Source organism: Zophobas morio, unplaced genomic scaffold (genome assembly GCF_036711695.1).
Source record: "Zophobas morio isolate AGI-343-1 ecotype UQ-CSIRO unplaced genomic scaffold, CSIRO_AGI_Zmor_V1 ptg000024l, whole genome shotgun sequence".
Classification (NCBI taxonomy): domain Eukaryota; kingdom Metazoa; phylum Arthropoda; class Insecta; order Coleoptera; family Tenebrionidae; genus Zophobas; species Zophobas morio.
In genome coordinates, this window is record NW_026972129.1 from 12,464,592 (window position 1) to 12,479,878 (window position 15,287).

Here is a 15,287-nt window from a genome sequence, read left to right on the forward strand (position 1 = left end):
GTAAAGTTTATCTGTTTATAATAAAGCTGTTTATAGTTTTGTTTGTTTGGCAGAATTGCCTGAATTTCGTGTGACAATGGAACAACGCCTACGGCCTTCATTACATAAAAACGATTCACAATTAAATTACAGAGAGGAAGTGAACCATGAAATATTTAAGTAAAACATATAGCATAAAATGAGAATCAACAATAATTTTTAAAAACAATCTATTTTCTTAGTGTAAACATAAAAAAAAATAATGGGTAACCGTTAGCACGTAAAACAATTTTAATATGTACACGTTTAAATGTTATTACATTCATCAATGTGTAATGCAAAATCTAATATGTTATCAGTTTGTATTAGCAATTAGTTCAATTTATAAAAAGGAAATTTTTGCTATCCGAAAACATAAACAACCTATTGTTTGCAACTATAGCTCTCTATCATGAGTAAGAGTAGGGATAGTTTAAGCACGCTTTAGTTATATCTTTAAAGTCAGCTTGCAAAGGTATGTCTCTTGTCAGTTGTGAGTGCATTGCAAGCAAGATCAGTAAATTGCTGAACAACTCGTTACATACAGGTATGTTTATAAACACAACCACGCGGTTCGCAGCAAATCATGTTTAAGTCGCACTCGTAGTGTCTTTTTGTTGTAATATTATTAATAATATAAAAATTCATGATCTTATTTTGTTCAAACATTCACAACACATTTTTAATATTTTCCTATTTTTCTCCTGTTTTTTTTTAAGTTATTTGTAGCTAGAATCTTTTCGGCATAAAATAAGAAAATAAAATTTCCAACAAAATTTTGATTTATTTAAAGATAAAATTTTATAACCAGATAGAAGGATTGTGATCTAAAATATTTTCTGTATGTGTAATTAGTTTGTTTAAAAAGTACTTAATTGTTGAGTTATTAAGTTATTATACACAACACAACATATTTGCAAAATCTAGCCTATCTGCTAGATAAAGTGTACATACATAGAAAAAATTATCAGTAAAAATATTCCATTTACGTGTTCTGTGTTTTCTTTCGCATAAAATTGTCACTTAAAGGCTGATTAATATGTTAACATACATTTTAAAGGACGTAAAAACAAAAACAAAATATATGAAATTGCATATTACAATTTTTCGGTACGTAACTACTAAAAAAAAACAGAATCAATTTAGTATAATTTCACGCACAACGATTTTCTAGTTAGTTCGCTTTTATTTTTTTTTAATTATTTTTATTTAATACGTGCAATGAATTAATTTTTAACAATTACACAGCTTTAATTATAAATGTTACGCACTGTACAAACGTTATCGTTGTCTGCATTATCGATGTTTGATAATTTTTGGTTATCTCTAAATACTACTAATTTGCTGTAATTTGAACGTGGAATAAACTATAAAAGCAATTGTGTTATTAAATTTTAACATCCGCTTCAGTGGCAAACAAAAATTCAGTTTTAAATTTTGATAAGAACTGTGAACCTTCACGGCTACTTTTTCCGCACCCTCAAAAAAAGAAAGCAAGGTGTAAAAGATCGTCTCGTTGTGTAGGAGTTTTTCGACTTTATTATTAGTGTAAACAATCAAGAGTTATTCGTTCCTCAGCAAGTTTTTGCAAAATCTTTTCTAAATGCACGTAAGTCGTAATATCTTTATCATTTAAATAGATGTTATATATTTTAAGTCCGAGACAATTCTAACCTGTATGACGAGTGATGGCAATAAAACATAATGTCTTAGTCTTATTCTTTTCAATTTAAAAACAGCCACTTTATCTAAATCTTACTTAATATTAATTTTCGTCTGTATATGCCCATGCTTTCTTATCGTGAACGGTCTTAAATACAACGTAAATAAGAAGTCAGCGGTACGACGATGTTGATCCTGTCAATAATTTATATTCTGTTTTTATATTAATGATAATTAGGTTGTCTGCTTCCAGTCGAAATAAAAAAAAATGTTTTATTAGTTGTTGAACTTTATTTGCTAACCGAAACAAACAACGCACTAATAACTATAACCAAAAATCAAGCTAGTTTTTTCAATTATTTTAGAACAAAAAACTGGGGTATATTTATTTACTTGCAAGAGTATAACCCGTAAACCTATTTGGTAAAATTTTCCTTACGCGGAATCAATTAAGGTAGTTGAACGATTAAGTAATTATCTTGAGTACCTAAAAGTTTCCATTTCGAATTCTTTGTTTTTCCGTTTCGCCGTCTTTTCGCATTGTTCGAAATTTTCTTGTAGGTATTTTTGCTAACTATATATCATTTTAATTAATATTCAGTTTCGCTTTTAATAACTATATTTAGACTTCTTTTACCAGTTTGGCGACTTCTTTGGCAAACACTGACGCCAACGAAAAAATTTATTCACTGTTTATTTTGTTGCTATTATCATACATATGAATGTGTGGTCAGTATATTTTTTTTTTTACTTTTATATTCTACAGAACGAATAAACATGTTCTCTTTCGTTTAAGAAATAAATGAATTAAAATTTGGATATTTGTTATTACAGCATTGCTGTGTACTATACCTACTTAAGGTTACATTACGAATTTTCATTAACACAAAAATCTGGAGAATGTATTTTCAATAAAACCATACAGACACTGCCAATAAATAGAACAATTTTTTAATATAGTAACAGCTTTTTCATACTTTATAAGTATAGTTATTTTTAAATGTAAACGAAGGTAATTATGCAAATATCTAGTAAAAATCACCACCTGGTCGGAAAATGTTTTATTTACGTTGTCTAGGTTTGTTGTTAATTGAGTTTCCCCCACAACCTCATTTTCTTTCAATGATATTATGAACATTAACTTATTTAAAACTGCCAAAATAACGACGTAATGCAGTCATTAGATCTAAATGCCAATTTTTTTCAACTTTCTGTTATGTGAGAAAAATCTCCAAAATATGGCAACAATCGTGAGAAAAATTCACTAATGATTAAAATAAATTAAATATCAAAACTTTATGTGCAATAATTAGAAACGCGCCAATGAGGGTTTAATTAAATTAATTAAAGTTATTGGTCGAAATATATTGTAAACAAAATTAAGTCGTATCTATTTGGAATATTATTTCATATATGTATGTATGATTTACTATAATTTTTGTTTGAAATTATATGTTTTGGTTTAATTTTTTGCTAATATCTGTTTCAAAGGAACGATGGATTTTGAAATTAATCTTTAAACTTAGTTGCAACAGCATAATTTTTTCTCTGCAAAAGATTTCAAATAGTTCTTGGTTTTTCCAAAAACGTTAAGGCATTGTTATTATCAGGGACGCCCTGTATGCAATTATAAATTGTTTTTACCAGTTAATATATAGTTTACAATACATATCGCTGATAAATACTGTCTCAAACAGCACATTAAATATGAGAAAATCCACATTACCTACGACATACCGTTTGCATTCTTTGAAAACAATTACCTGTGGAATTTATCGAATCGTTTTCGTTTGCGCAAAGCAAAAATTCTTACAATATTTGTCTGTTTCAGTATGGAATTACAAAACAGCTCAAGTGCGCCTCCAAACAGCACCAAACAACCATGGAATGGATCGAAGTTAAATTATCAAACCGACCTAAAAGATAGAAGGTAAAACGGATTTACTACAATTTCCGGAAATGTATTCTCCAATTAATTAGATTTGGTAAAATTCAATGACAAAATGTAACAAATCAATTTATGTCGTCACTTTTGTCGAGTATGCGGAAAGCTTTTGTTTATCATTATCAGTTACAAACGAGGATAAATTACAATCATTCAATTTAATCGTAATACTTTGCCCATCAATAAAGGAATGCCGATCTATCTATACAGACATGTCCCACAAAATAAGTAATTGTTGGCGATAAATTGGCGAGCCGATTAGTTCAATTCCTGGTACACCTGTTTACCTTGTCGCATTTTATTATTTCGATTACAACTCGTTGACACAATGATGGTCTGCGAGATGTTATCGTTATCACAGACGCATGACAATATTCATCAAAATTTCAGTTTCTATTTCTCTTTTGCAGCAATGAAAATGTATTTATGACTTTTCAGTCTAAGGAACCAATCATCTCCATTCCCATGCATGAAAAGGAGCCCAAAGATAAAGTTCCGGGGAGTGGAGGTGGACACGGTCATGGTATTTCCGTTGAACATCCTACGTCGTAAGTACGAGGAGGTAATGACTTTCCGTTGGTTACCTCTATATTTTATTAAAACGTGATTCAGATTCATTTTTTTCGCTTATTAGCCTTGATAGCAAAATTCCGAGGAAATTCTCTCAAGAGTTGTATAACAGCTTATTACTATCTTTGTTAGACTATTATCTTAATTAAGACATTTTTTACAAGATATGGAGAGACCTTGATGCATCTCTTCAAGGGAAATGTAGGATCAGGGATCTTCGCGATGGGAGATGCCATTCGAAATGCCGGAATACTTGTGGGACCGGGAATTGTGTTATTACTAGGAATCATTTGTGTTCACTGTCAACATTTACTGGTGAGTGTCGCAATTTTCATTGAGAAGAAACTTACTATGCGAAACCTTGAAAGTATGAGAATTATTAAAACAACAATGTTACTGAGAGATAAAAGTGTCTAGACAATTCAGAACTGCAGTGACACTGAAAATTAAGATTCAAAAATTATTGGCATTGTTGAAACAAACATTTATTTATTATGGTACTTAAGTTTTCCTATTTGGACGAAGGAAAATACCTTCTTACCGACTTACCAAGATCAGCATAAATTAATGCAATATTTTGAATGACTCATTTTATGGGATAAAAACAGTTAACTGGAAGAAAAATAAATTTCACATACTGACAAATGTATTTTTGAATAAATAAGTGAAGATTTATACCGAGGGAGCAATAAAAAACACGATCAAAAACAGCCGTGAATTTTTGAAGGTTTGTTTTTGACAGAATTTTCGTCTTGGCAGAAAACCGTCAATTTGAAAGTTTGAATTCAAAATACAATTGTCTCAGTGTATTTATTGTTAATAAACCATTAGTTGTCAAAAGTTCGTTAAACTTTTCCTTTTTAAAATTTTTGGTCCCAGCAGCGGTTCAAAACGAGGCCGAAGTGATTTTAGTTTGAATAAATCAGTAATGCCTCAATTTATTCTTTTGTTGCATTACTTAGTTTCAAGTTCGTCATGAAGCTGATTATTTTTAAAACCACAACGATATTTTTATGATAATCAAAATTTTATATTTGGATCTCTTGACGACGTATCATTTAAATAATATCGTAATTAGGTGTAATGAGGTCAAAATTAGCTCCAACGACAAGATACAAACCGTAGTTGAGAATTAAAAAAATATATATATATATTAAAAATTATTTCTACCTTATTTAAAATTATGATTTAATTCTCGGAAAATTATAATTTGTTTGGGTTTTTCAGAAAACAGTTTTTTATTTATCGCTGAATAAATATAGCCAAAAATTAGTAAACAGTACATAAGATACATGTCGCGTGCCTTAACTGTCACTCAGCGCCCCTTAGATCACACTAGTTTTATCAGGTATTCTGTCACTATTTTTTTAGATTTATTCCTAGAGTTAAACAAATAATTAGACATTCTTAAAAACATAATATTATTTAACTGCTTGACATCTGTTCTGATATCGTTTTAAAACGACGGTAAATAATACCATGTGATGTGAAAGTTCCGTCTGGACATTTTTTGTTTAGTAGGTATATGTACATTTTGGTATTTTGTGTTTGGTTCAAAGATTCATTATTTTCGCAAAATTAAAAGATTTAGAAAAGTATGCAATAAGTTAGTTCTGTAAAAAAATGTTTGAGAGTCCCATGTCGTCACATACAGTCAACTGGATTTTCGGAAAAACATAATTCCTTAATTTGCCCTTTGTGGTTGCTATTTTTACGCATCAAGATTTTTCAACTTGTTTTATATTGTCACAGTATTAGATTACATATTGGTGGAACATTATTTCAAAAATATAAACTAGCCAAACAGTCCATTTCATTATTGGATACTTGATTGTTAACTCCATGGTTCGCATGTTACTATTATTAAAATTTCCACCAATTTTCAAACCATATTCGTGAACATGAACGTGAAAAAGTGCATAATATCGTATTAATAAGCCACCATTAAAAACGGTACGCATTGTGTAAAACTGAATAACCATAAAATTTATCGCCTCGAAACAATTACTTTTTGGTATTTAATACTAAATACTCGTTACATAATCCCTCATTAAAGGTGTTGCTGCCAAGATTTATTATTTGCTTGGTATAATTGAAACAGTCCTCAGTTGGATAGGTTTAATAGTTATCCTTGACTATCTTTGCACGTGTTGACGTGTCGGACATACAATAGCTACAGAAAGGTCCGAACTATGCAGTTTCAAATTATGATTTAATATACTTCGACAGGTGTCGCAAAAAACTTGTTACCCGAGAAGAGAAAGTCGTAAATAGATGTGTACATTTTTAATCGTACGTTGTCACGAAAATCGTCACAACAAACTAATTTTCGCGTAACTTATTATATTTAACCACGCATTTACACAGTTTTATACACCCACACAACGCAGTAATTTTTTTGTTATTAACGTTGTTCTTGCTAACTAATAACGGGATGCTAGCAATTTTGTTACAATTAAACCTAAAAAAAAAGGAATGTCTACAGTAAGTTCTTACATTGTGGCTGCTTGAGTGGCTGACACGCATGAGTAAAGTCACACCATACAAACATGTACTACGAGTACGAATAATGCCACTAAATCAAAATTAGAAACACACAAGAAAATTCAAGAAGGTGGAGAAGCGGAATTAGGCAGAAGTGTTTGTCATTCCTTTCGCGAGGCAATATGGAAGTAATTACGCTCAGACGCTGATCACATAAGAAATAATCTGCACACCTATTTTTATTGGTTTTGGCGTTTAAATTGTGTCGAGGGAAAGTTCCATTTTTTGTCTTCTTATGGTAGAACCAGTAGCAGAAATCTTGAGTTATCGTGAAGTCAGATAAAACTGGATTAACCCGATCCAGAAGTTGCAATTTAAGTTTTGACGCGTTGCGTTTGCAAAATTATGGAAACATCACCCACACATAATAGTCTTATTAATTAAATAATGATCTCGTTAAATACTTCCTTGCACGTTTTTGCGAATTCGTATTTTAGCATTTTTATGTCTTGGAATTACGATTATGGCTATTACGTCGTGTGGAGAATACTGATGAAGAGATATCCGTTCAGTAGGTCTAGGTCTTGGGATTAATGAGGAATACTTGAAACGATGTGACGTTCTTTTCCGGGTAATACGGGGTGTTTGAACGTCAATAAATCGTGACCTGTTAAAATGATAGATCATTATTTTTTTTTACTTGGGTACTTGTTCTTACTTTATAATTTTGTACGTCATGCAGGTAACGAAAGTGTATAATTGTTTGTGCGTACGTGAATATTATCGCATGAAGATGTTATCAGACGGTGATAAAGACAATATCATAGAGGATTTACTTTAATTGAGTGCTGTTTTTCCCAGGGCAACATGATAACGGATATGAATTGGAGGCAATGATTTGTAGATTACTAAGGCTAATGAAAATCTTATGGCTTAAGTTAGTAAACCAATAAATTCTATCAATTCTGGTTTCTTAAATCTGTGTTAAATTACTCGTTATTAAGGATTTAATTATTAGAATGAATGAATTTGCAATCTGCTTAGGATCCTTGGGAAGTTGATTACCTAAGTTTAAAAAACGATCAATCTATGCTTAATGGTAATACTTACCCACAATCATTTTTTCCAAATTGGATTTAAAGAGTCTGAAAAACTTTTAATATTAAAAGTTGTTCGATTAATAATAACAAACCCGCAATTTTACAAAGATTTGGGTCTCTTATAATCACGAGTCCAGCATTAATTTAATATTTGACTTTGACTTTGTTCGAGTACGTACTTATAGTGACAGGATATTCTTCTAATACCTATTAATTAGCGTTAATAAGTTGAATTAATACGAACAACCACAAATATGCGATTACCATGACTTACCTACCTTCCTAGGTTAAATAACAGAGAATGACAAAAAATTTAGCACGTATGTATGATATTTCGTACGTAGTTAATTACTTTATGATTCACAAAAATGACTCCTTTTGTTTCTCCACCCACAACCAAGGCCAGTACTGTTATTTTGAAAATAATATTTTGCCTGCTATAATGTGTTTAAATTTAAATTTTGTATATTTTTTAAAGGATTACAGAGTGATGTAACCTAAAATTTATTAAATAAATCTGCATTGAAAAGGATGCCATAAATATTTCACTGTTTGTGGTTCAGTAATATTTGTCTTTAATAATTTATCTGAAATGCTGAGACAAAATTGTGGTTAGTGTTACGTTGTGCGTATCAAACGGAATATTAATTCAAATCAACAAGTTATGATGTCATTTCCAAAATTTTTTAAATATTTATTTATGGATAAATGCACCTGAGATGCATACGGAATTGGCCTGCTTTAGAAAGGATAATTTCACAAAATATTTTGACTAAGAGAGTTTCTGTGATTTTTTTTTAATAAGTAATAAATAAAATAAATACTATTTGACAAATTGATTACAATAATTGTTATGATAGTTACATTTTATCCAAATCTATACATAACGGGTGTTAAATTAAAAAGTCATCAAGAATGTCACATTAACGAGATTGTGGAATGACTATAATACCGCTAAAGAATTAACTCAAAAATCTAGACAAAGAAGTATAGACTTGAGTTTTAACTGCCTTTGGGTCCCATCAGTACAACACTTTTCAGTGGAATCCAGCATTCGAGAGTATTATATGTTTAAGGGAAGCTAAAGTTCAAGGAGATATAAGAATATTTTATACATATATCACTAATGACTGTAGTAATGCGTTCATAATTTGGAAATATTCAAATCGGTACATTTTTGACTAAAAATGTCTACAAAGTGAATTTATTGCGAATTTGATAATGATTTATTTCATCTAAGTATTTTATTTTGTAGTATTTTCTGATTATATATATTTTGAAAAAAGCTGTATGTGATGGAAAAAGTCTAAAAGCATATTCGAAATTGCAGAAATAATTAGATTCGGAAAGTTGTAGACTAGACTTATTTATTTTTAACTGGTAATTCCACAAACTCGTGGTTGGTTATTAATTGCATTTTAATACTTGTGTATGTTGTGGCAAGTGTCACATAAATTAGCTACCTTAAATATTGCGCAAACTGGGATTGCCATTTAGTTATTAATTAACCAAATTTTAGCAAAATTTTTTTGAGAAACTTATTCAGCGATTTCTAAATTTTTTGTTCACGTAGGTTATAATCATTTGTGATTGCTCTGTATGTCTAACAACAATGTTGGCATCATCGGTACAACACTAAGTAACAAATTCGAAGCTGGCGCTATTTTTAGTTTACTCTACTACTTTTTTTGACATGAAAATTGCATTGTAGTATAATTGTAAAGTTATAAAGACGAGAAACCCAAAAGTTAAGATGAAAACGTCTGCAGTGGGACATATAAAATTGTACAGAGGAAATCATAGAACAAGATCTTTTAAACAATGTCATGGCTAATCTACAAATACTTATTAAAATTAACGATTAATCAATTTAAAAATAAATTTGTTGCGTTAAAGGTGAGATTTTTAAATTCAAATTTTTAAAATTATTTCTTTATTGACTTGAATTTTTCAGAAATGGTAGGTTATTTAGTTAAATTTAAAGCATACAACTATTTTATTTATATTTGATACGTGCATTCTATACAAATTCCATTGAATGTTGTAAAGTGTCTATAATTCACGTAGAACAAAAATATAATTTAGACAGAAATATTCCATACGAATTATAACGAGTGATTAAAAAGTTTTAGATTTGAGTTGGCCATGTGATATTTGTCATGTCTTTGATTAAAATACAAATGTCAAAAATCTAAATTATTGAAATACAAATGAAGTTATGCATCGCGTTTGCAGTTTAATCAAAGACATGACAAATATTTCCATGGCCAACTCTAATCTGAAAATTATTTGATCGCCCGTTACTTTCTACAATTTTTTTTTATTAATGTAGATATGGTATAAATGACAAACATACAACAGAATTCAACGCAGAGTAATACAATTTTTGTCTGTTAGTTCTAATTAATGCTGCTTTCAAGAACACCTACCCAAAAGATAGCATTCTTAAGAGCTACGAATTTTTTTTTAATCGATATTCTCCATTCAAGGTTATCTTTAATAACGATTGAGATAATTAGCCACTTTTTAGATATTTTTTTATCTAAATTAGGTTCACTATTTTTTCCAGAAAATTATTGTACTTGATCTGTATGTTAATATTTATTTAAATTAATAGAAAATTATCTACGACTTACTGTGTAATACTGTCATAAAAATTAAAACCCTACGCTTAGACATAAGCGTTAATTTCGCATGTCATTACATTAAATTACGGAATTTCAGGTGTGTCATAAACTTTTACTATCCATAAATAAATGTAAACAAAACACAAACATTTCCTACAGTTCTTTTTTACAAAATCAAAACAAAAATCTTTTTTCTGTTTAGTTATCGGTCGCTTTAAAAATGAAGGCTAAAAAAGAAGTAAACATACCTCCAGATTTTGCCGAAACAGTAGAACTTTGCTTCTCCACGGGTCCTCCAGCTATGCAAAGAATAGCAAAGTATATGAAAAGGCTCGTGAATATTTTCCTGTGCGTGACGCAGTTAGGTTTTTGCTGTGTCTACTTTGTTTTCATATCTGAAAACGCCAAACAGGTAGGAATATCCACTTGTAACAAATAAAAATTTATTAATGCGTTGCTTTTTTTTAGGTTTTAGATTATTACGGATATGTAATGGACGTCCATCTCCACATGGCAATTTTTTTACTGCCAATTCTTTGCACATCTCTGATACGTAATTTGAAGTATCTGGCGCCATTTTCCACTATTGCCAACATTTTTATGTTAATGGGATTAATTATTACAGTTTACTACACATCTCAGGATTTACCACCGATCTCTGAGCGACAGTATGTAGCAAGTTTGTCTCAGTTTCCTTTGTTCTTTGGAACGGCGGTATTTGCGTTTGAAGGAATCGGACTTGTAAGTAGTAAATATAGTCTTGGGGCGAATTATTAAATGGCTACTGAAATATTTTTAGGTTTTGCCATTACAAAATGAAATGAAAAATCCGGCAGATTTCAAAAAACCGTTAGGTGTTCTCAACGTTGGGATGTGCGTAGTTATGTTGTTATTGGTCATGATTGGCTCTTTATCATACTGGCATTATGGTGAAGACATCAAGGGTAGCGTTACTCTTAATCTGCCTGAAACCGAGATGTAAGAAAAAAAAATTGTCGAAATTAATCATAATTCAAATTTCCTTTTTTATAGCTTGGCTCAGTCTGTGAAAATAATCATCTCATTAGGGATCTTGTTCACGTACGCCTTACAGTTTTACATTGCTGTAGAGATTATGTATCCTAATCTCCAGAGCCTTCTGGGTCCTTTCAAGTATCCAGTTTTCGCTGAATTAACTTTTAGATCTGTTTTAGTGTTACTAACATGTGAGTATAATTAGAAATGTCGAAGTTTTGTCTAAAACGATATTATTTTTCAGTTGTCCTTGCCGAGGCAATTCCATTCCTAAATCTTTTTATTTCATTGGTGGGGGCAATTAGTAGTTCTGCTCTGGCTTTACTTTTCCCCCCCGTTTTGGATCTTGTTACGAGTTACAGTTTTGGAGATCTAAAACCTGTGACAGTTTTTAAAAATGTGATAATTTTATTTATTGGATGTGTAGGATGTGTCACTGGAACGTATGAAAGTATAAACTCGATAATTAGCGCTTTCGACAAACAATAACATTAATTTTTATTGAAGACTGTTAGTCAGTAAGTGACGTTCTATCGGGATAGTGGTTGTATTTTAATCATTTATTTATTATGTACATGTTGTGTATCATAGTGTAGAAAACATTTTATTATAAGTGATCCTTAATTTTGTAAAATCTGATTAGTGATAAATATTTTCGAATATGAAATTTTTTATTTCCTCAGAAATCCTTCCTTGCAAAATATGTCTTTGATAATAAGTGACATTATTATGAACACTTAATGCTGACCTTACACTTGGCCGATAAGGTTAACAATAATGCAATTAGCATGAATTAGGAATGTTTTTGCTGTCAGTTATATTTTATTACTGTTATTATTTTGAAAGTTTTTCTAGAAGTTGAAATTTCTTAAGATAGTAAAATACTGCAAAGGTAGCATTGTATTTTACAAAGAATTCGTACGTAGTGGAGTCCATACAACTGCTGTGTATGCAAAATTATATTTTATATCGCCATCGTGAAGATCTATCAGAGAAAATTTTGTCTTATTTTTGAACTTACTTTTTTTGAATTGAAGTGAGAGAAAAAAAATTTAGTAAACAACGTTGCTGATTACGAGATGTTTTTACATCCTGAGACCGGCACGTAACAAGACTTTTATTTTGGAGGGGCTCAGCCCGAGCACTAATTTCAAATAAGGGGGCCTTTAAAAAAAGTTTTCATTAATATAAATCAACATTTTACTTGAATCATAACCAGTATATAAACTTAATGGGGTGCAAATAGTTGAAATTGACTAACGCCATGAGAATTCATTTAAACCCTCGGTGCCAATCTGCATAGTGTGTAAAAGGCATATCAATTGTATCGGCTAATTGCTTAAAAAAGTTATCGACAAAACTGTTCACAGCAGTATGCTTTACTCAGAGAGTTATATTATAAGATAGGAACATAAGATTTCTCATAGCTAAAATTTACTGTTGATCTGAAATTTCGAATTTACTTTATTTTTAAAATTTAAAATTAAGTTAAGGGGGCACCAGGGGTGGCACAGGGTTTTGCTGGGGTGGCCTGTGCCCCCCCAGGGCCCCCTTGGTTACGTGCCTGTTCTGAGAACTGGTAGAAATATTGAAATTCTTTAAACGCCATTGATTTTAGCTTGCACTAAATTAAGGTTCCCCCTTCAAATTAAAAACAACGACGTTTACAGAATTTCAATACCTCTGTCTGTTTTCAAGATATAAGACAGACGACAACCTGTAGACAAAAATGGATGCAACTTTTAAAATCAAATGTAATTCTAAAAAGTTTCCGGTAGAATAGACAGAAGGTAATTTAAAAAATATCTATTTTACCTGCAAACTGAAGAGCGCCATACAGTTTCACTGTGAGAAGAGCACGATAGAACCAAAATGGTGTTATAAAATTATTTGTAATTTTTAATTTTGAATTAGATCAGTGTAGCGTTTCTTTTTATTATTTTGGCATGGAAACAACAGAAATTCTGTTCTTTCCATCCAAAATTACTCAGTGATAAACGCGACAGTTACTGTCAAATTATTGCCACATTTTTTTGTCAAAATTGACTTTATTTGAAGAACAGATAACAAGAATAATGGCAAAAGCGAGATCCAATTCACCCCCACTAGGGCAGAAATTCGGACGTTCGGATATTGAAAGAATAGGATTGTTTAGCGAAATGGCTTATATAAGTGCTAAAACGTTTGCGAAAAAGAAAACCCAAAGTAAGACACCTCTGTGTATTTACTAATTTATATGATTCTATTCAAGAGGAACCCAGAAACATGTACTGCGGTGGTCGAAAAATGAAGGACGGTACGCAATATGGTTATTTCGAGCCTGTTTTTCAAAGAATTTTTTCAAAAGAAGCTTTAAAGGGGAGAGGACGCAAACCGTAGGTATCGCAATGATACTAATATAACTTAACTGACCAATTTTATTTCTCACCTTGCAGTGTACCACCAAAATTTAAAAATGTATCTCAACGTCCATTTTTACCTCCTGCTGGGTTTAAGCAACATTCTTGTCCAGGTGATTACTATGGAACTTTTGGTGGACGAATTGAAGCTTTTGGCAATAAAAGGAGGCCAAAACCTGTTCAAAAATCGACAGGAAAAAACATACTGGGTAATCCTGGAAAACTAGGGGGACCTGGTTATGCTGATATATGTTTAAGTCGTTATCCGGAACACAAGTAGTTGACACACTGTTATCGTTTTAACAATTTAATATTTTTATTTTCTAGGGCTGAACGTTACGGTCTAAAACCCAAATATAAAGAATATGGAAAAATAGTGGGAAGACCTATGGTACCTGTACACTTTCCGCAACCATGTTTCGATAAAAATCCGTTTGCTGAACCAGAAGGTATAAAAACTGGACCGACGTACGTAAAACCAAAAACAAAAGAAATTCCTCCTCGACCGCCTGGTTATATTCTTCCTACTGGACCGGGGAAATCGGTAATGCTTTTTCATTTAATTCTGAAATATTCTTTATTACTGTACAATATATAGCAAGGTGGATGCCACGATGGATGCTTCAATAAATTTCCAGAACATATATCTGACAGAAAAAAGGAGGTGAAGAAAGCGCCTGAAAAGGTTTTCCTGCCTAATCCAGTCAGCTTGAAGAGTTATTATAACACTTCGACTCTGTTTCAAAATGTGGATATCAAACTAAATGAGACCAATTATAAAGAATTTCAGCCAGTTTTTAATAAATATATACATTGTCATTAAAGCATGGTAGTAAATCAAAATGTGTTTTGATTGTGGTTACAAATCTTTTATGATACAGTCGAGGCCATTAATAATGACCGCCTCCCGGTCCTAGCAATGGACTGCCGAAAGTACCCGAGCGGTTTGAGAAAGGAAAGTTGGTTTACAACTGCAAACACAGACCTGCATTTATCAAAATTCAGCTTTCTCTAAGGGCTCGGGTAATTTCGGCAGTCCATAGCTAGCACCATGGCCACGGGAGGTGGTCATTATTAAAGCCCTCGACTGTACATCAGGTGTTTTGCAAAGTATCAAATTCAAACTTAACTGTTGTTTTGAAAATAGTTATTTACATTACAAGCTGCGTAAGTAAACTTTTTTGTCGAGGTGGATTTGACGGGCCGAGACAACGCCGAGGCCCGGCAAACCTCCGAGACTTAAGAAAGGAGTTACGCAGCGTGTATTGTATTACGTTTTTTCTGCTACCGACACCAGTAACACTAAAAAGTAATAATTGTAGTAACTAAAAAATATTTAACAAATTATCAGGAACTCGTTGAATAATGTATTCATTTCCGTAGCAACAAGGTAAAAAATTTGTTTACACATGAAGTTTCCTAAAAAATAGTTGTTCAAAGTGAAAAATGAGTGTTTCAAGTTATTTAA

The 15,287-nt window shown here is 31.4% G+C and overlaps 1 protein-coding gene across 3 annotated transcripts; it reads left to right on the forward strand.

Moving 5' to 3' along the window:
* Positions 1–454: 454 nt before the first annotated feature.
* On the forward strand, positions 455–14,662 carry LOC135135700 (proton-coupled amino acid transporter 1). 3 transcript variants are annotated; one of them, XM_064064841.1, is made up of 9 exons: positions 455–565; positions 3,512–3,610; positions 4,036–4,173; positions 4,360–4,510; positions 13,484–13,625; positions 13,672–13,795; positions 13,856–14,095; positions 14,147–14,363; positions 14,418–14,662. In XM_064064841.1, the coding sequence occupies exons 2-9, from the start codon at positions 3,513–3,515 to the stop codon at positions 14,640–14,642; spliced, it is 1,335 nt and encodes a 444-aa protein (XP_063920911.1). In that variant the 5' UTR covers positions 455–565; position 3,512; the 3' UTR covers positions 14,643–14,662. The 3 variants fall into 3 exon arrangements, with proteins under 3 accessions (XP_063920911.1, XP_063920910.1, XP_063920912.1); XM_064064840.1 differs by lacking the exons at positions 13,484–13,625; positions 13,672–13,795; positions 13,856–14,095; positions 14,147–14,363; positions 14,418–14,662 and adding exons at positions 10,609–10,818; positions 10,875–11,147; positions 11,206–11,384; positions 11,439–11,611; positions 11,665–12,087; XM_064064842.1 differs by lacking the exons at positions 455–565; positions 13,484–13,625; positions 13,672–13,795; ... (1 more) ...; positions 14,147–14,363; positions 14,418–14,662 and adding exons at positions 10,609–10,818; positions 10,875–11,147; positions 11,206–11,384; positions 11,439–11,611; positions 11,665–12,087 and having other exon boundaries at positions 3,519–3,610; positions 4,064–4,173.
* Positions 14,663–15,287: the final 625 nt, after the last annotated feature.

What these genes read in the sequence shown, in the direction of transcription:
- LOC135135700 (XM_064064840.1), top strand. Translation starts at nt 3,513, where the DNA reads ATGGAATTACAAAACAGCTCAAGTGCGCCTCCAAACAGCACCAAACAA. An exon ending in ACCGACCTAAAAGATAGAAG is followed by an intron (nt 3,611 to 4,035) that starts GTAAAACGGATT and finishes TCTCTTTTGCAG; the next exon opens with CAATGAAAATGTATTTATGA. An exon ending in CGTTTGAAGGAATCGGACTT is followed by an intron (nt 11,148 to 11,205) that starts GTAAGTAGTAAA and finishes AAATATTTTTAG; the next exon opens with GTTTTGCCATTACAAAATGA.